The sequence below is a fragment of the Panthera uncia genome, chromosome E1 (assembly GCF_023721935.1).
Source record: "Panthera uncia isolate 11264 chromosome E1, Puncia_PCG_1.0, whole genome shotgun sequence".
Taxonomy (NCBI): domain Eukaryota; kingdom Metazoa; phylum Chordata; class Mammalia; order Carnivora; family Felidae; genus Panthera; species Panthera uncia.
Window position 1 is genome coordinate 43,244,880 of NC_064814.1, and position 21,035 is coordinate 43,265,914.

General features: G+C 52.0%; 1 protein-coding gene across 3 annotated transcripts in view; it reads left to right on the plus strand.

The window, feature by feature from the left end:
- ABR (ABR activator of RhoGEF and GTPase) overlaps nt 1-21,035 on the plus strand; it is a 182,090-nt gene that overhangs the window by 99,144 nt on the left and 61,911 nt on the right. For 2 of the 3 annotated variants that reach the window (XM_049637954.1, XM_049637952.1), the window contains exons 3-5: nt 8,824-8,922; nt 15,864-16,049; nt 20,619-20,726. In XM_049637954.1, coding sequence (XP_049493911.1) covers nt 8,824-8,922; nt 15,864-16,049; nt 20,619-20,726 — 393 coding nt within the window. Of the gene's footprint in view, nt 1-54; nt 654-8,823; nt 8,923-15,863; nt 16,050-20,618; nt 20,727-21,035 lie in introns of those variants that run through there. The other variant, XM_049637953.1, reaches the window with a different exon arrangement.

The window sequence follows — 21,035 nt, forward strand, 5'->3', positions numbered from 1 at the left end:
TTGTCACAGCTTCCGATCTGTAAGCTGTGACACCGGCGGCCGGCCGGAGCTCGGGAGCGGCGGCCGGGGAGCGCGGGCCCCCGCCTGCGCCCGGGCCGGCGCGCACAGCAGGAAGGGCCAAGGCGGCCGGCGGGGGCGCCTCCTCCTGCTCCGCCGGCGCGCCGCGCGGTCTCTCTCCAGTGACAGCCCTGCGCTCGCGGCGGCGGCGGCGGCGGCGGGGCTGCCGGAGCGCCGCTTCCCCTCTCCCGGCCTGGGGACGCGCGCGAGGCGGCCCGCAGCCCCGGCGCGCGGGAGGGCCGGGAAGCGGCAGCAGGAAAAGGTTCATAATGGAGCCTTTCATCGGGAGCCGGTGGCCGGGTGCCAGGACTGACTCCGGGGAGGCCAGCATGCTGGTTTAGGCCTGCCCTGCACGCTCTTCCCCTCCCTGCCCGCCTGCCTCCCTCCGGGGCGGCGGCGGCAACGGCTGCTGCTGCTGCGTGGACCCCGCTTCCTGTTTGCCCTCCGCGCCTCCGGCTGCCATGGAAGAGGAAGAGGAGGCTATAGGCTTTTTGGACAAGGTTCTGGAGGATGAAGATGTGTTTCTCCTGGAGGAGTGCGAGCTGGGAACCCCGACCAGCCCCGGCTCAGGGTCCCCCTTCTTGGTGGCCGTGAAGGTGGGAATGTGACACGCCCTGGATGCTTGTCGGGGGAGGGGCAGGGCTGGCAGCTCTCGACTGCCGAAGCTGTGTGCGGGCAGAAATGGCTGGTTTGTGCACCAGCCTCATGGCCGGGTGGAAGCACCGCACTCCGGCTGAGAGGGGCTGGCGCATGCCTGCGAGGGGTTGTGAGGGGCCGAGCTCTCTGGCAGCTGTTCCTGGGGGAGAGGTGCAGTGCCTGCCTCCTCCCCCTGGACCAGTTGTCCAAAGTGGCAGTGGCTGCTGGCTTTCCCCAGCAGGCCAGCTGTGCTGGGGGCTTTCTCTGGCAGTGACATGAGTCACCTGGTGGGCACGGCAATGGTGTGAGCCTGCTGCCCCAGAGGAGCTGGCTGAGTTGAAACCAGGAGGTCGTAATTCATTGTTTCCATGGCAACAGTAGGATACGTGCACTTAGGAAGTTCGGGCCACAGGGGCCACTGGCCTCCTAGCAAGGAGACTTTGTGAGTCTGGGCTAGGGCAAGCAAGAGAGCATTGGGAGAGAGGGAGAGCCAGAGGTCACTGAGCTTCCTTGAAGGGAAAGAATTGGATCAGCTGAAAAGGGGGTGATAACAGCTGGCTCTGAGGCAGGAGCCAGGTGGGTAGGCACTTTTCCCAAGGTGGGCGTAGTCAAGAAGCATCTGTTGGGCCCCAGCCCACTCACTCTGGGGCTGTGAATGTTCTCCCCAGCAATGCGCCTGTCCTGTCGTAGGAGTTGCCTTGAAGGTAGAGCAGGAGGGGGCTGTGCATCAATCCCATTTCCTTTCTTCGCCTTCTCCCCAGGGCCAGGGGTGCCCCTCGCAGCCACACCGGTGCTGCCTGAGGCATGGTGAGGCATCCACACTGCACCGTTCATTCTTCCTTTCTTTCACCTAGGCCCACTTCGAAGAGCCCTGACCTCAGCCTTTTGCTCGCCTCCTCTGTGTTCTGTGGCTGGGAGAGAGGGCCAGTGGGAACGTACGGCAGGGAGTTTGCAGGCTGCAAGCCAGGCTGCCTAACAGAGTGACCGACCATCCATGTCCCACTCCCCGCCGGGCCTGTCTGCACCCCGGAGGGTGTGATGCACGGAGCATTGCCGTGGGCAGGAGGCTACCCCTGAGCCTCTCTGGGCCTCTTTGTCCCTCCTGTAAGATGGGGATCACAGCCCTGCCACGCCCGCACTACAGTGTGGTTCTAAGGAGGAGCTAATGGAGGTAAAAACAGACTACAGACCCACAGGAGATGGCTGATGCGTGGCGTCTGCGTGGAGCCGTAGCCGTTGGCCTGGGTGCAGAGCAGAGAGGAGCAGTAATGGGAGGCAGGCAGCGGCTAGCATTCCACCCCTGGTTCCCTCATCTGGTGCTAGCTCAGAGCACTGGGGGTTAAGTCACATCTCTCACTAGGCCCGCAGAGGCCTTTGCACTTAGGGTCTGAGCAACCTTCCCCACCAGGAACAGGATGGGGAAAAGTCTGGTAATGAACCAAGAGCACCGGCCGGGAGCTAAGTAGTGTGTGGATTGGGAGATATGGGGGGTCCCTAATGGGCCTTCTCTGAGAACCCCTCCCCAGCACAGATGGGGTCCTGTTCATATGCTGCCTTATGGATCCACCCTCACTCTAGGCTCTGGCTTTTACCTCAGTCTTAGACCATATTTTATTCTGCTCAGCACTCTAGGCATCTGCCTCCTTGATTCTACCCTATTTTCCTCAAGGGCAAGGGCCATGTTGTATTCACTGCTGAACACTGCACAAAGCTGGGGACATGACTGGTGCTCAGTGACTTTGTGGAGACAGCGAGGCTCCATGGGGCCTGCAAAGGGTGTACCATGTTCCTGGCCTTGTTCTACTCAGAGGTGTTCCCAGGAGGCTGCACACAGATGCTAAGGGGGCCCAGGCACACATCACACCTAAAAAGCCCGGTCTTTCCAGATCCCTGTGAGCACCTAGATGTGGTCTTCCCCTCTTCTTTGCTGCCTCAGTTTTCCTGGACTTGTCTCAGCAAGGGGGGAAGAGGGCTTTCCTGAGTGTTGGGGAATTCCAGGCCCCCTGTCTCATCCTGAACACCTCTAGGATACCCTCATTCTCTATCAGGGTTGGTCAGCTATAGAGGGAGAAGACAGGCAGGGTGGCTGCAGAGAGGTGGGGAGAAACCTCTTTGAGTCATTCAGCAAACGCTGTCAGGTTGTGTTCTAGTCAAAGCATCCTGCCTGGCATTGGGGAGGAGACAAGATTAACATGGCATGATCCTTTCTCACAAAGAGTTCACAGTTCAGGGCAAGGGGGCAAGCACACAGATAATAGGGATAGAATGAGAAAGTACTCAGGGTTCCAATAAAAGGGTACGAAATTCAGAGGAGGAGACACCACTTCTGTCGGGGTCAGAGCTGGACTTCGTGCATTTGTGTGCACATGCGTGTGAGCCTGTGTGTGTGTGCACATGTGTGGTCAAGGGGCGTTTCTGGAGGCTGTGCTCCTGGCCTGGGCTGTGGACGGTCTTGGCACTCTGGCACGATAGACCCTTCTCAGGAGCAGGTGGGAATCCATCCAAGGCAGTTCGCTCTTTGCTATTACTTTACTCCAGGAGTACTTCCCCTTAAAGAGTGGTTGTGTTCCTGAGCATGTGTCCAAATGCCAGTCCTATAAATCAATCGTGTTTTCAGTGTAATTTCCGAGCTGCTTCATCTTCCTGGGGGACAGAGGTGATTAGGGCAGTGGTTTCCTCCAGAGCTGGGGCTGGAGCTTGCTGTGTTTTTCAACCCGGACTTCCCTTTGAGGAGTTAATTCCCTATAAACTAATAATAATGTTAATACTGATAGCAGCATCACCTCCTGGCCGTAGAGTGTTGTGTGCTTTCCAAAAATCTTTCGTACGGTTCTATTTAAAGGTACGTAGGGCTGATAGTGCCTTGCTATCTAAAAGCTGCTATTTAAAGGAACTCATTTGTCAGGAATAAAAATGTTTTTGTAATGCAGATTAACCTATCAGGTGTTGTTCCGTGCCAGTTTTTAATGGATAGTCAGTTTTTAATGGATAGTCACATTGATTTCACCTGCCCCAGTCTCTTGGGCCCCTACAGGCAGCAATGGCCATGCCTGTGCCCCCCGCTGGGGTGTTTCTCGAAGTGTGGGCTACACTTCGGATGATTTGAGATGTGATTTTAGATGGCACCTAGATGTATTTTTTGCATGTTAGTGGTTAGGTTTATATTTTAATGTATCTTAGGGGAAATATGACTTGACATCTTAGGATTTCAAAGATAATGCTTGAGATAAGGCTGTACTTTTAAGAAGTCAGTTGTGAAGAATAATATTAAGTAAACAGGAGTGCAGGTGGTATGTATGACCAAAGTGCAAAGGTGGGCTATGAACACCTGGCCTTCAGAAACACTGCTGGGCCTGCCTAAAGCCTCAGACAGCGGAGAACCTGGGATACAGGGATCCACCTTCCAGGGGAGTGGGCTTTGTCCCCCGTCTCTAAATTCCGCTAAGGAAATGGCTGAAGGGGACCTCCCCAGTGCCTAGCTCTAGGAAGAAGAGAGAATGGCTGGGCATCCCTGCAGCTGTCTCAGCTCAGAGAGGGGCCAGCTGTCCTAAGGCTGCTGCTTGGCATGGGCACAGCCTCTAGACCCAGTGGCATCTACTCTGAGCAGATCCTGCTGGGTGCTCCTCAGAAGGTGAGGTGGCCCATGAACTGAATATTGCTGTGTGCAGAGCCATTTGGCCTAGGGCTCTGGATGGCAGGTGGCTCTGCCTGTTCAGTCCTCACTATTTTCTTGGAGGAGGTCAAAGTTCCTGGACAGATGGTATCTTGGTTTGGCCCAGACCCAAACCTTTATTTAGCCTCTAAACGCTTTAGAAGACCGGGCCAGAGCTGGCTAAACCTACCTTGTAGGTACTGTCCTTACCAGAGGGACTTGACCTCTTGCGTTTGGGGGCCTCAAGCCCCCAAACTGTGTAAACTGCTGGGAATGAACCAGCCCGCGGTGGCTACGTTTCTGAAGCTCTGCTTGGGGAGGAAGTGGAGACATCGTCACTCAGAAGGCAGCTTCCCTGTACTGGACAACTGGCAAGCAGAATGGCCCATGCTGTGGGGACCCTGAGCTCTTCAGAGAACTGGCCCTGGGGATTCTGGGCATGTGGGCACCACCCCTGGAGGGCTCTTTGGGGGCAGAGACCGTCTCTCTCACCTTTGAATTTGTATTCCCAGTGGCTGGCACATAGTGCAGAATGAATGAATGTCCAGCCCTGGTGATTTGTGAGACGAGACTAGCCCCGCAAGGATCGAAGAAACAATTGTGAGTTTCCAGATGATTCTAAGCCAGGAACACGGGGGTCTGAGGAAAGCAGAAAAAAAAAAAAAAAAAAAGGGAAGAGGTTTTTGGTGGTAACTGAGAACAGGCCTCTTGTTGGTAACATGTGCACAACCTAATTTCACATCCTTCAGCTCTCGGCCACCTTTACCCCTATGGCAGCCAAAACGTCAGGTCAGTGTGGCCCAGAATGCAACTCTTGGGGCTGACTACTGACTTTTGGGGGAGCTCTTTCAAGATTGGGCTCTGAGGCGGAAGTCTCTTGAGAAGAGGGTCTTGCTGAGAGGGGCTGTCACAGGGACTGGCCCAGGGTTCTGTACTCACGCCAAGGCGGATGAAAACATGGCAGCAGCTGCCGTCACCAGGTCTTCACCCGGTCCTAGTCCAACCAGCTCTGCCGTTAAGCTCCAAATGCGCCCCGAGCGACTTCCTTTAGATGTTTGCAGGGCCCTCGGGTGAATCTATGGTTGGCAGGGAGCAGGAGGGAAGGCGAGCTCCCATTTGTCAGGCTTGGGGAGCAGCAGGGTTTGTGCGATGTGCAGGGAGGCTGCCCCCAATCTGACCATGAGGGGCCGGGGTCGTGGCCTTGCTCTAGGTTCAGACCTTGCTCCTTGAAGGGTGTGCTGCCTGCCTGAAATGCCAAGAGTTCCAAGCAGCTGGCAGTTTCCACCCGGTGCCTTTGGGTGTGGGGGTAATGACAACCCCTTCCAGATCGTGGGATTGTAGTGAGTTAATCCCTGGAAAGTTCTTAGAACTGTGCCTGGTACTTGTGAAGCTATCAATAAATAACTATTGTCCTTCCCGAAAGCTTGACGTCCATGCTGGTTTCCTAATGCTGCCGAAACAAATTACCACACCGTTAGTGGTTTAGCCCAACACAAATGTATTCTCTCACACACAAGTCTAAAAGGGTCAGCAGGGCTGCATTCCTTCTGGAAGCTTCTAGGGGCGAGAATCCATTCCCATGCCTTTTCCAGCTTCTAGAGAGGCCCCCTGTATTCCTTAGCTCGTGGCCACATCCTGACAGTGTAGCATCCTCCAGTCTTGTAGACATTTTCTTTCCCTCTTCCTGCTCCCCTTCTCTGCTCACATTGCCTTTTCTGACGCTGATTCTCTTGCCTCCCCCTCATAGACCTTTGTGATTACTGGGATAATCCAGTGTCGTCATCTCGCCTAAAAATCCTTAGCTTAATCATACCTGCAAAATCCCTTTTTCCATATAAGATGACGTATTTATAGGTTTGGGGGGTGGGATGTGGACATCTTTGGCAGGACATTGTTTTTCTATCACAGGGTCAGAGACTCTGGGGGCAGCAGCCTCTGGCCCAGATCTGATAACTGGGTTGCTGACAGAAGGCCAAGGATTCAGGCCCTCATCTGGGGAAGGCTGTGGGAACATGCTGGGGACAGGTTGTGCAACTGGGAGAAGGCCACTCTTCTCCAGACTTCAGAATTTCTGGTAGCTTCATATACTCTCCCAGCCTGTACTAGGAGTGTGCATTTGATGCCCAGAGAGGGTTCTGTCTGAGATTCCAGGGAAGCATCTGATGCTTGAAAAAGAAAAGGAGAGTGAGGAAATCATTAAAGCAGTGGAGGAGCCTGGAATTTGGTACTCAGGGACTGGGAGGGAATCCCAGCTCTGCCACTCCCTGGCTGTGTGACCCTGGGCTAGTCCCTTTCCTCTTACAAGTCCTGCCTGCTATGCAGATGGTTGCATAATGGAAAAATATAGTACCGACCTCAGTGAGGTATTTGAGGGCTAAATGCAAGCAGAAGGAACTTACAAGTTTTAATAAATGTCGGATGCCCACGTGTTAGGGGTATCGTTGTGGTGCTGGGCTTCAGGGATGTGCAAGAAGAGTGTGATGACAGTGTTTCCAAGGCCCTACAGAGTCACTGGGCAATTAACGAGAGCTCACACGTCAGGTGGGAGGGTCGGTCCCCCAGACACTGATGTGAGAGCTGATGCTGCAGCCCAGAGACTTCAGCTGTGACCCCAAAGAGAGTTGGGATTGGGACAAGAGCAGAGCCAGAGTGGAAGAAGGCATCCTGGGCAGCAGGAACCAAAGTTCAGAGGCCAGAACACTCCAGGCATGTTGGGCAGACAAAGAGATCTGACAGCTGTGGGGCAGGTTCGCAGGGTAAGGAGAGGCGCTAGGAGCCAGGGAAGGTGTTTAAGTGAAGAACAAGCCGGACCCCATATCACAGTGTATAGTTATAGATTTATATTTACTTGTTTGTTCGTTTTAATGTCTTTCTCTCCTCTAGAGTATAAACCACATGAGAGCAGGGATTATTGTATGTTTGCTTCCCGTTGGATCTTCAGAGTCTGGTGGGTGTTCAGTAAATATTTGCTGGACGAATAAATAAATGAACAAATGACCTAATTGAATCCCCAAATAATCGCATTTTGCGATGTTGATATTTTTTAATGTTATTTATTATTATTTTTAAAAATTTTAACATTTACTTATTATCGAGAGAGACAGAGCATGAGCAGGGGAGGGGCAGAGAGAGGGGGAGACACAGAATCCAAAGCAGGCTCCAGGCTCTGAGTTGTCAGCACAGAGCCCCACGTGGGGCTCAAACTCACAAACTGCGAGATCATGGCCTGAGCTAAAGTCAAACGCTTAACCTTCTGAGCCACCCAGGTGTCCCTATTTATTTATTTTTAATTCCAGTATAGTTAACATACAGTGTTACATTAGTTTCACGTGTACACTATAGTGATTCAACAATTCTATACATTGCTCAGTGCTTCTCAGAAAAAGGGTACTCTTGATCCCCTTCATCCATTTCACCCATCTCTCCACCCACCTCCCCTCTGGCAACCACCAGTTCTCTGTGGTTGAGATTTTGGTTTTTTGTTTGTCTTGTTTTTTTCTTTGTTCATTTGTTTCTTAAATCCCACGTATGAGTGAAATCATACGGTATTTCTTTCTCTGACACATTTCACTTTGCATTGTACTCTCTAGATCCATACATGTTGTTGCAACTAGCAAGGTTTTACAGTATTGATATTAAGCCCTTGACAAGCATCAGGGGTAAGGCAGTGTTCTCATGAAGGTTAACCTGGCTCTGGTGTGTGGTGTGAAGGGAGGAGAGAGAGGCAGAGGTCAGTTAGAAGAATCCGGGTGGCAGAGCCAAAGCCCGCAGCAGAAAGGGAGGGGTGGAACAGAGTCCTTGTAAGAGATTAGCAAGACGGATGTTCAAGGCTAAATGGGGCACGATCACTATGGAGGAGGAGTTCTGGAGTGGGGAGGAGGCTAGTTAGGATATGTGCCTTGCACTATGAGGTGGTCAGGAAATGCTGGGGGGTGCAGCACCTTCTATTGTGGGGTTGAGCCCTTGGGGACAGGAAGATATAGTCAGAGGTGTAGCTAGAAGGCCACAGCATGGGGCTCCCATGGCCACTTCCGTCTCATTCTCTCTACCCCTCTTCTCAGTTTATACTCTTCCAGGAGCCTCCTCTGGCCCCTGTTAGGTCCTCCCATGTGATCATGCGCTGCCTCAGTCATGGCTCTGATTTCCCTTGTCACCTGTCTGTATTCCCCCATTAAACTGCCCCTTACACACGAGGCCACCTCCTTTGTTCTTTTGCTCACTACTCTAAGACTGGATAGGTGGATGGGTGGATGTCAGATAAGGAAATGTGGGAGAGAAAGGAAGATGTTAGCAGCAGGAAAATGGGTGATTGTTTTTCCTTTTTTATTCTCTATTTTCCAAATTTTCTGTAGTAAATCTACTTGGCTTTTATTCTCTATAAAAGTGTTAAAGAGGAGGAAAAAGGAAAGAAAACAGGTCCCTTGGGATGTTAGCCTCCTTTCTCCTGACCGGTTGGCTCTCGGTTTGCTCTCATACAGGTGGAAGCAGGGAAAGGCCTGGAGATGAGGAAGCTGGTTCTCTCGGGGTTCCTGGCCAGCGAAGAGATCTACATTAACCAGCTGGAAGCCTTGTTGCTGGTGAGTGCTCTGACCTCAGTGTCAGGCTCAAAAACTGCTTTGGGGGTTGAAGAAGAAGGGAGACCTGGATCAGTCTTTCTCTGTGGGCAGAGTCTTTGGTGTTGCTCTGCTGACAGCTTGGCAATGGGTGGCCGGGGGTCATTGCCAGAAAGGGCCTGTGCCTTTCAGCCCTGGCTCTCCATTACCTGATCTGGGAAAGCACACAGGCATTACTAATCAATCACAGCACTCTGTCCAGGTCAGGGGGTGGGGTCCCAGCCTATGCCTCCACACTGCTCAGGGTAGTCTCTACCAGTCAATCAAACTGAGCCCTCTTAGTCGTTCCTGGTGCCAGTCCTTCCTCCTCCCTGGAGTCGTGAGCCGTTCACCCCATCCCGAGGCCCTGTGGCAGGAAAGGTGAGGTGGAAGGGTGTCTGTGTCTCTTGAGAATCACCATAGCTCTGATGCATTAGACCAACCCCAGCCCTCTATGAAGGTGCCTCAGTTTCCTCCCAAGATGGAGGCATGGCGAGACTCAGCCTGGGAGGGAAATACTATTTATTTATTTATTTTTAATATTTATTTATGAGCTGTCAGCACAGAGCCCCACACGGGGCTCGACCTCATGAACAGTGAGATTGTAACCTGAGCCGAAGTCAGACAGCTTAACCGACTGAGCCGCCAAGGCGCCCCAAAATACTATTAATATTAGGTAAAAGTAGTACACAGATGTAAGATGTTTTTGCCTTTGAAGAAAATGCTCATTAGATGCAGCTGGGTAGTTTGCAGAGTAACTTTGGCAGGTCAAGTTCTTTCCCCTGCGTGTTTTGCCTTCTGAGACGTAGGATGGTATCAGTCACAGGGGGCATAAGAAACGTAGATGAGTAGAAACTCATTCTTACAAGAACCGTAAGATGCACATTTCTGTACTTGCTGTGATGTGAGATGTCGTCACCCGGAGTCTTGGGTGGGACTTGGTATTTATTACCCAAGGAATAACTATCGAAACATGCAGGTACTTTGCGACACCCTGGGCTCAGTTTGGGACAGCTCTCCCCGGGAGTTTATTGGTAGGCACAGCAAGTGTTTTTCAAGTGGTGGACAGTATGGCAGATAGGACTGTGGTCTGAGGCCAGAACTAGGGCAAGACTTGACTGTGCTGTTAATCACAGACTCATTGCACTGTTTTTCATACTGTGCATCTGAACCCATTAGTGCGTTTGTGAAGTCAACATAGTAGGTTGAACCAGTGTGTTTTTTTAAAAGAGAAGGAAAATGTCAGCGTGCATCGCACGTAGTAAGAATAGGTACTGTTTTGTGAAACTTTGGGTTTGTTGTATGGATGTGTATATGTATGTGTGTCCTGGGCCACGTTATTTCTCACACGTGTTGTGGTTTTGAAAACCACTGGCTTTGGGCAAGCCACGCATAATATCCTGGAGCCTCGTTTTCCTCATCTGAAGCTGAGAATAATCCCACTACCCTCTCTCTCTCCTTCATGGGGTTGAGAAGGTCAGGTGATCCTTGGGGGGACCTAGTATAAATGCCAGGCACTTAGGCACTCAATTAGCTGAAGGAAGGAAGACAAGCAGAGGGCCAGTCAGACACATGTGAAATACCTCTCACACACTGAATTGCCACACCAAAATGAGGGGGCGTAGTTGTCATTACGAAAAGGATGCCCGTTTGAAAGGAGTTCAGACAAAGGAACCAGACTGCTCACCAGAATCCCTGCTTAACCGCTTTCTAACTCTAGCCCTTCAGCACATTGATGAGCCTTTGTGGCCCATTTTCTCCATCTGCAAAATGCTTGCACTGATACTAGTAGGCACTCTGCTCATGGGGTTGTTGTGGGGATGAGATGAGCGTGTATGTGCAGCTCGTAGAGCCTAAGTGTTAGCTGCTGCTGTTATTTTCTCCGGGGCTGAGAGAGACTCAGGTTAGGGCTTGTTTCTGTCAACACACCCTTTCCCCGAAGGAAGGGGAGGCCCATCCTCATCAGAGGCGAGCCACTCGTAGATGCCAACTTGCATTCTTGTCAGTCATTGGGCCCCATGTGAATTTCCGTTTGTCCCAGCAAAGATAGCAACAGGTTTAGGGGCCAAGACACTCCCTCCCTGCTTTGCCTTTCTAACAGCTTCATGCCTCAAAGGCAAAACCTGTGAGGCTGGAGCCCCAGTCCAGAGGTGACCCAGGGCGCATTGCTCCTTCCCTCCACCCCCCAGAGTTTGTTCATCCCAGGCCCCTGATTGGTTCTTTCTTGAGCAGTGGCAGGAGGGAGGGGAGAGACTATCTAGGAGGGCTGGCCTGTGCTGGAGGGCCCCAGGAAGAGGGGGCAGGACCCTCCACAGCCACAGCCTCAGATAATAAGCCTCAGAGATAAGGAATCAAACCTCCCTGCCCCCTCCTTGAGCTATAGAACCCTCCCCTCGTGGCTGCCTGGTTGCTAAAGCCCTTTGCTCTTTGGGGGGGCAGGGGATGACCTGACCAAGGGGCCTGGAGAAGAAAACCTGTCCTCTCCATGGTCCGCGCCCAGATCTCCTACTCATCACCAGACTCTCGACCCTCGTCCCCTGGCTCTGCTCATACTGTGTTTGTGTTCGACTGTTCTCAGCTTCACACTTCCTGATATGCAGATGGCTGGGTGTGTGTGGTGTGTGTACCCAACACCAAATGCGCGCGCGCGCGCGCGCACACACACACACACACACACACACGCAGCCAGGACCTACACAGGAGCCTCTGTCCCTGCCCCCTGGGTGGTTGGCTAGGGTAGGATTTGGTAATCTGGAAACCTCCAGGTTCCTGGTTGGCTCAGATTACAAGCAAAGTAGGTCTGGGAGCCTGGGCTGAAGGGGGGGGGGGGGCGGGTGGAGGAAGGGAGACAAATCAAATGCAGGAAATTCTGCATCTTCCCCACCATGGGGAATGTGTGAGGAATGTGTGAAGTGAGCTCAGGTGCTGCCCCCTGGCCCTCACCTAAAGCTCTTCCCACCTCTGGCCCTCCTCTCTCAGCCTCTCATTTAGGCAGTTAACTTTGGGGTTCTCAGGTTCTTTATCTGTAAAACAGGTTAACTATGCCTCCCTCTCTGGGTTCCGGGAGGAGGAGTAAACCCAGGCCTTCTGGGATAGGAAGTGGAGGAGTTGGGCAGATTTCTTCCCCCTGTTTCGAAAGCCAAGTTGCTGGGGGACAGAGCTGACAGATCGCTGTGTGAAGTCCCACTATGAGTCAGAACCCACCTGGCCCATCTTCCTGAGAAGCACTTCATGGGAACTCGAGCGCCAGGCTTGACTCTGAGGTCCCTCCATGATCCTCTCAAGAATCTTTTTCTCCTCTGATAAAATGGAGAGCCAGGGACCACCCTTGCTCCCTGCAGCAGGATTCTGGGAGTGCTAACACTTGGGCAGAAGAACAGTGCTGGATCAAAGTTCAGTGTGGGGTTGCCTTGGCCTTGCAGCCATCTGGACCCGAGGCCTGGATTCAGGGCTTCACCAGATTAAAGTGAACTGCCTTCAAGGGTTTCTGGCCAGCCGGGGCTCACACACACCCATCACTCCCCTCTCCCCCGAGTGAAATCAGAGCTGAGACCAAAGGTCCCCAACCCTGTCCTGAGAACCCTGTGATGGCCGGAGTGCAGCCCCTGTCCATGTGACCTGCTGGTGAGCACCCATTTCTTCCTTTTTTGTAGACAGAGTGGGAGGTTCAGGAGGAAGCAGAGTGGTCAGATCTTATCTTTGCATAGGTGGCGGAGGAGTGCATCCCCAGCAGCTCCTGAGAAATCCTGACCCTTTGTCTTCCCAGGACTATTCCCTCCCTAGTGGGGACTGCACTCAGGCAGGAGCAAGGAGTAAAGGTTCTGGGAGTCTGTGGTGACTTGTCTGTCCACTGGATTCCTGGTAGAGGAAAAAAGGATTAAGTAGGACAGTGATCTTGAGGACCATCTCTGTGTCCTTCAGGGAATCCCGGAAGCCCTAAAGCCGAGCGGGGCCACCCACCTGGGGTTGGGAGAACAATATTCCCTTTCTCCTGGCCCCTGGTTCCTTCTGTTTCCCTCCCTGGCATGCTCACCCATGCCCCACCCACCCTCCACCTGCTCAGATCTTCCCAAACCTCAAGGTTCTGTTCCTGTCACCTCCTCTGTGAAGCCCTCGGAGCTGTGCCGGCACAACCAACCTTGGGACCACTTGGTTGGTACTGACAGCCCAAGATGGGTGATATCTATCCTATCTCACTTTGCCCACTAGATTGTTTCATTTGTGTTGGTCCATGTTACCCAAATAGATTATAACGTTCTCCAGAGCAAGGATCATGGGTCAGAAAAAGAAATCTCCTGTAAAGAAAACTGGACCCCCATCACTCCCCTGCCTCATCCTCATTGCAAGGGCTTACAAGCTGCCTGTCTTCCCTGCCCCATCTGGCCTCTGCTCGGTCCTCCAGCCCCGCTCCTCCCCCTTGCCCAGGCACACAGGCTCACTGCCTTCTTCCGGCTCCTGTCTCTCGCCAAGACCGTACCTACCTCGGGACCAGCGTTGAGGAAGCCTGCCTCGAATACTGTCCTCTGCACCCCCATGCTTCCGTTTCAGGGTAAATGTTCCTTTCTGGGAGAAGCTGTCCTTCCCCACCCTGTCTCAGGAGGTCCCCTTCTTATTTCTTTCACTGCACTTCTATGTAAATTATGTGTCTGTCTCCCCTACTGGATGGGAGGCTCCACGGGCTCAGGGATTGGGTGTGTTGTGAATCACTGAATACCCTGGTCTGGCCTCACATGAGGCACTTGGTACATTATTTGTGGGGTGAGTAATAATAATAGTAGCAGCTAACACTATTGACTGCCGTCTGTATGCCAGGCACATACTTGGTATTTTATATAGATTATGGCTTTTGATCTGCCCATCAGTGTTCTCAAGAAGGTAATATTATCTCAGTTTTACAAATGAGGCTGCTGAGGCCCAGATGCTAAGTGATGTGCCCACAGCTATTAAGTGGCAGAGCGGAGACTCAAGCCCACACCCCCTGGCCTGCCCCAGGTTAAACCCCATCCTACCTCCCTAGCAAAGCCTGGACATTAGGGTTAGCTAAAAGAGTCAGAAGGAAGGCTCTGCTTTTCCCTGCCTTTATCATTTCTGGACTTTTTTTTAGAGCTGGGAAGATGAGGGAGCTGGCATTCAGAGCATCATCTGGGTATTTGAGTAGATGGGACTTCCTCTTATGGATAGACATGACCCTGCCACCACCAGAGAGCCAGATGGGAGGAGCGCGGGAAGCTTGCCTGGAGTTTGGCTGCTGTGGGAGCTCGAGCTGATAGTCATCTCTCAGAGTGAGCCAGTGATAACTTTGGTCTCCCTCAGTGTCGGTGTTCCATCCAGTCCAGCACTGAGTTGCCCATTATCTGCTTGAATGCTTCTCTGGTTGGAAAGCTCACTACCCAATCCTATAAGACAATGGGGGACAGCTCTAGTGAGGCCACACCTGTCCCCATAACTTCTGGTTGTTCCTGGGTCTCCAGAGTGACTCAGGGTAAGTCAAAGGCCTCTTTCCACACAGAGCCCTTCAGCTAGATGAAGAATATTAACCATGTCTGACTCAGGCTTCTGTCTTCCTGGTGAATGTGCCTGCTTCTCCTATACTTTCTCTATGTGGCAGGTTTCCAGACCCTGTCTCCTGGAGGGCCTCTGGAGTGCAGTCGAGGCATCTTTTGGAGGCTTAGGGCTGAGGAAGGCCAACTTAGGAAGAGCTCTTTATCTTTCAGTATCAGGGGGTTTTTGTTTGTTTGTTTGTTTCAACTATAAATTTTATTTTATTTTATTTTATTTTAACGTTTATTTATTTTTGGGACAGAGAGAGACAGAGCATGAACAGGGGAGGGGCAGAGAGAGAGGGAGACACAGAATTGGAAACAGGCTCCAGGCTCCGAGCCATCAGCCCAGAGCCCGACGCGGGGCTCGAACTCACGGACTGCGAGATCGTGACCTGAGCTGAAGTCGGACACTTAACCGACTGAGCCACCCAGGCGCCCCTCAACTATAAATTTTAATAGCTTTTTTTTTTTTTTCCTGGAATATTTACTCATTACTCACAGGCAATCACCCTGAAGAAAATGCACCCAAGTCCCATTTTCCTACAAGTCCTACTTTGGGGCATTAAGGTGATAGTTCCAGCTTCCAGCCAGTGTTAGGGAGTGGTCCTGTGTTATTGTCTGTCACCTCATCTTCTCCACCTGTAGGCCCTGGAGAGTTTTGGTGCAGACAAGCAGAGGTTACAGATAAGTTTCATCTTACATGTCAACCTCAGCACTGCGAAAGAGTCTGAGACCACAACCAAGCTCATTTAGAAAGAGCATTGTGATTGACTAGAGATGTCTGCCACAGGTATAGGAGGTAGGACAGGGGCATGCGTGCCACCTTGCTCGCTCTCTATATACTAAGTGATGGGAACTTGAAATGTCAGTGCAGCTGATGTTGGTCTTGGGTCTCTGTGAGACACTACCCCAAAATCCTAGAATCATGTTGTGTTTCTTGGAAGTAGCTAAGGGGTTGAGTTCCCAGTCAACCCTCCCTTCCACTGAAGTGTGACAAGGGAGCTTATGACTCAGAGCACAAGGCCATTGTGGAAGAAGGACATGTCCTTTTAAACCAATAACCAAAGTCCATACAGGCTAGGGGCAGGGGCCCCTTGGGGGATGAGGGCGTGGGGGAAATATGTCCTGGTGGTAATTAAGCCTGGGGCCTGGGAGGGCTGCTGGACCAGGCCCTGGCTGCCAGGTCCCCTCGCGGTTGGGCATGGCTTGTCGGAGCCTATGACAGCAGCTACTTGATACAAACCACACTTCAGGTGCCCTGCCCTCAGTGGCCTTGTCTAGGTACCACTCCAGCTGCAGGAAAGGCTCATCAGTGCCCTGGGCCTTCTGACCCTCCGGTTTATGTGCCTCTCACCTCCTCTCTGCCTTCCTCCTCACTTCCAGCCCATGAAACCCCTGAAGGCCACAGCTACCACCTCCCAGCCCGTGCTCACCATCCAACAGATTGAGACAATCTTCTACAAGATCCAGGACATCTACGAGATCCACAAGGAGTTCTATGACAACCTCTGCCCCAAGGTGCAGCAGTGGGACAGCCAGGTCACCATGGGCCACCTCTTCCAGAAGCTGGTGAGTTTTCTGTTGATGGAGAGTCCTTATCCAGTGTCTCGGTGGAGCTGCTGGTGTTGGGAGAGGACCGGTCATCCCTAGCCCTTTTTGGCCTCCTTGAAGGCCTGGGTCATTTCTGAGTCCTGGAGGAAAGCCTGGGCCTCTGTTGTATGGGGACCTGGGCCTAGTGCCTCAACTCCTGGTCTCCCATGGTGAAGCCCTAAGTGCTTCCAGGGATGTGAGAGGCTATATGCATAGGTTTCTCTCTCCCCAAGGGAGTTCAAGGGCTGGAACAAATGCTCACTTGCTGGGCTTCAGGTCCCCTGTTCTCAGCTGATAGAGGAGCATGTGCCAGATGGGCGGGCAGGGGCTGCTCACTTGGGACACCTTGGGCATTTGCCACACCTCAGTGCTGCCTCTGAAGTGAACAGTCAGATGGGACACGGGTCAGCTCTCCTGAGGGATTGCAAGGGAGGGAAAGGTATGAGGAGGTAGAATTACTGTGCAGACATACTGTTGGGAAAGGCTTGCAGAGATCTTCCAGTTCCTGAGCCTTCTGTGACACCCTCCCCTGGCTCTGACACTGTCTCTGGCTGTGTCCCCTGGAGGGTCCCCAGGTCAGACCCACAGAGCCCCCAACCCCACTCTTCCCTGGTCTTTCTCTGCCTATAACTTCTGCCTGCCCAGAGTGCAGGAAGAGACAGCCAGTCAGGAGTCTTTGTTCTCTGGGTGTGAATGGTAGGGGTAAGGAGCAGTGCCTTTCCTTTACCTCCCCTGCAGTGGTGGGACTGGTTGAATGGACAGACCTGTATTTTGCTTACACTGGGGAAAACTCTTGCTTGGATACTCCTGCGACCTCATGCTCAGCACGATCAGAACTGAACTTACTGTGTCTGAAGTTCTTTGCTTTTCTTCCTGCCTCTGTCTCAATGGGTGCTGCCACCATCCCAGCCACCATCCATCCATGCCTCCCTTGGACTAGTCCTTGGCACCTCCTCTGCCCCACCACCTTCCCCGTCCTGAAGCCCTCCCCGCATCCCAAGGAGTCCACTTTAAAGCTTACAGCTGCCTGCTTGTCCCCACCCTCATCTCATTAGTGACTCCTGCTTCTGGGCCCGCCTCCCCAGCAGCCTCCCAACCCTTAGCTACTGGCAGGAGAGAGTTATCTGAACTCCTGACCAGACCTTGCTTCTCCCCTGCTTAAATCTCTCCCCCTTGCCCATTGGATAAGTAAATACCAGGCTCTGAGGAACCTGAGACCCTTTGCATGCTGGCCTCTGTCCACCCCCCGGCCTCTGGCTGCTGCCTCCCCCATCCTTGTGCCCCCTGACACCGAACTTTCTATTCTTAGTTCATGCAGCAGACACTCTTGACCTCTCTGTTCTGGCAGCTCTAGCTGCCTGAAATGTCCTTCCCCATCTGTTCCCAGCTTAGAACAGCCTCCTTCGAGAAGCTCTACCCAGACCTTCGAACAAAGCCCCTATGCTTATCCCCTCAGTGAACACTGTACCTGCCTGACTCCCCAAAACCATAAGCTCTGAGAGAACAGACTGTGTTTGCTTCATCATTAGACCCCAGAACCATCCCAGTGCCCAATACATGAATGAATGAATGAATGAATGAGTGAGTGCACCATGACCTTGACCACTGGGACTAGGGAGAACTTGGAAGAGCATTGAGGGAGACATCACAGGACCTGAGGTCTGTGTCCTGAGAGGCCAGCAGTGTTATAGGGACATAGCTTCTAGAGGCACAGCTGACTTTGAATCCTGGCTCTGCCACAGATTGAACCTGTGACTTCGTGTACAACCTCTTTGTGACTCAGCTTCCTCATCTGTAAAAAAGAGGATAATAACAGTATTTACCCCATTGAATTGTTGTGAGGACTACATGAGTTATTACCTGAAAAGTGCTTGGAACGGGGCCTGGAACATAATACATTAGTAAATACTCCATAGTTAGCCAATAACGTTACTGTTATTGCCATTACCACTGTCATCGTCGTCATTGTTGTTATACTTAGCAAGAGGCACCCCAGAAGGTAGTATGCAAGGGAACCCCACGCTCCTGGTTCCAGCAGCCCCAGTGTGCTTGCGCCAGGTCAGGGATGGTGAATACCCAGTCACCGCTCCTGGCCTGGTCCCAGGAGCCTGAGCTGATCAGCTTGGGAGGGCATAAGAGAGCTGACCAGAGCTGGGGTAGGGGGTGTAGGCCAGAGCATAGTGGAAAGACTGTCCCAGTTTATCTTTGTCACTTGGACCCTGCTGTCACGAGGGTCCCTGCATTCTGGCCTCAGCCCCACAGGCCTGGGTTGTGAATTTGCTTCCCCACCTTCCCTCCTCCAACATCAGGAACTGCTATCTGAAGCCCCTGGAGCTGCAGGCTTGGGAGGGCCGGGGTGGAGCTGGGGCAGTCCAGGCATCTGGAGGCAGTTTATTTTCAGCTGGTCTCCATTACTGAGAGAAGGGAATTAGCATCTCTGCTATTTGTTTTATGAGATCACCCCAGTGCCAAGCTGCTGTTTCCAAGCAACCTCCACTTCCCAGTTAATGGCCCTGGTGGGCCCGGCCTTGGGTTCTACAGACAAGGATATGCCATGGAGATGGCAGTGCCTGGGGTGGTCAGTGACCCCCTACACACAGGTCTTCTGCTCACGTAGTTCCTGCTCTCACTCCTGTCCTGCTACTCCCTGAGGCAGTAGGATGGGAAGGTAGGGTTCCAACCTGGGCAGCCAGCCTTTATCGTTCTTGTGGGAAAGGGGGACAAGGAGAGCACATACCTGGAAGAAGAATAGCAATGATTTTTACTTTGGTTTAGGAAGCAGCTGTCTAGAACCTTCCCCGTAGCTTGGGACACCAGTGGGCCAATACTCCCCTTGGAGAAGGAACTGAGCTCCCTCCCTTCCTGCCCTTCTCCCAAGATTTTTCTTTTTTTTTTGCAAAGTATGGCTTGTCTGGGGCTGAGACCTGCACAGCTCTGGCCTTGGCTTCTCTGCAAGCATCCCACTGCTCATCTTCCCCTCTGGCTTTCCTGGCCCCTACCTGCCAGCTTCCACCTGCCCCACCTCTTTGGGATCTTAAGGAGCACAAGGATTCTGCAGAAAGCAGAGCGGTGCAGAATGGGGTTCAAGGGCAGCCCACTTTCCCCAGTACCCTGGCAGGATCCCCCGAGGGAGCCCCGTAGCAGCTGAACCTCCTTGCTACTTCATTGAAAAAGATTTTAAAGCAGATACTCTAGAGAATAATGTAGCAAACAACTGTGCACTCATCTCCCAGAATTAACAGATGTTAAGCTCTGAAGATATACAGAAAGGCTTTTTAATCAAGAAAACAAAGCCTTACAGATGAAGTCTCTCTCTCTCTCTTTCCCTTGCCCTTCTGCTCAACCTAGAAGCAGCTACTGGAATGAATTTGGTGTGTCGCCTTCTGGGCTGTAGTTTGTGTTTTTTATTATGGGTCTGTATCTTTTTATGGCCTTACATGTACTTTTTACATGTATATATTTTGCAATTCAGTCAACATTTGTTTTGGAACTTGTCAGTGTTACTACACAGAGATCTAGTTCATTCATTTGAACTGTACTGTGTGTGTGGATTCCCCTTTTTTGTGACCATTTGTTATCAGTCTTTTCACAGGAGGAAGAGCAAAGCAGTGAATACACTTGCCCACATTTCCTTGGGAACGCACATATGCAAGTTTCTCTAGAGCAGTGCTTCCAGTACAAATATAGTGCGAGCCATATATGTAATTTAAAATTTTCTAGTAGCCCTATTCTTAAAAGGAAAAACACAGAGGGATGCCTGGGTGGCTCAGTCAGTTAAGCGTCCAACTTCGGCTCAGGTCATGATCTCATGGTTCATGAGTTCAAGCCCTGCATGGGACTCTGTGCTGACAGCTCGGAGCCTGGAGCCTGATTCAGATTCTGTGTCTCCCTCTCTCTCTGCCCCTCCCCATTCATGCACTCTCACTCTCTCTCTCTCTCTCTCTCAAAAATAAAGAAACATTAAAAAAAAAATTTTTTTTAAAGATTTTAAGTAATCTCTACACCTAACGTGGGGCTCAAACCCACAACCCCGAGATCAAGAGTTGCACGCTCCACAACTGAGCCAGCCAGGCGCTCAGGCACTGTACCTTTAAGTGCTGTGCCTTATACTCAGCATGGGGAGTGGGGTACTGAACAGGCTACACGTGCCCTCCCTGCTCCAGCTAATTCCAGACTATGAAAGACGTGTGAGGCATTCAGGGGCTTCAAACCCTGAGAGACCTTGATGATGCTAAATAAAGCCAAATGCTGTTGAGTTTCTAGCATGCCAGCAAAGGCCCTGCCCTGCTCCCCCCAGCCCCCAGTACCCTCTTGTTAACCTTATTGGCTGAGCTGGTTTCCACGGAAACAGTCAAGTTCAAAGGGGTACCGTAGTATGTTCATCCTACCTTTCCCTCTCTGTTCCCACATAGCCCTTTGGAGCTAAGTCAGAAGTTCTGAGTGCTAAGGGAGCTCCAGGTGCCCTGCTTAGGCTTTCATCCATTCATTAATCCTCTCTCCCATCCCACCCCTGCCCTCCTCTCTCTCTCTTCTCCCTTCTCCCTGCAGGCCAGCCAGCTTGGCGTGTACAAAGCGTTTGTGGATAACTATAAAGTCGCTCTGGAGACCGCTGAGAAGTGCAGCCAGTCCAACAATCAATTCCAGAAGATCTCGGAGGTGGGCAGCTCCCTGCACAGCCCCCGCTACAACCTGGAGCCTTCCAGCCTTCTGGCCTGTTGCCAGTTAGGGAAATGGTTCCCCTGAGGGTAACACTTAGACTGACATTTGCTTTCTCACACTTGATATTTTCCCCCTTAATATAAGAATAACGATTTGTTTGATTTTGTTATTCTGTTTAGGTTATTCTATATTAGAACAGAGGAGGCAAAAAAGAAAAAAGGCAGTATTTTCCCAACACGGTAGTGACCTTGAGCAAGTCACTTCCCTTCTCTTGGCCTTATTTCCTCTTCTGTCCAGTAAGGTATC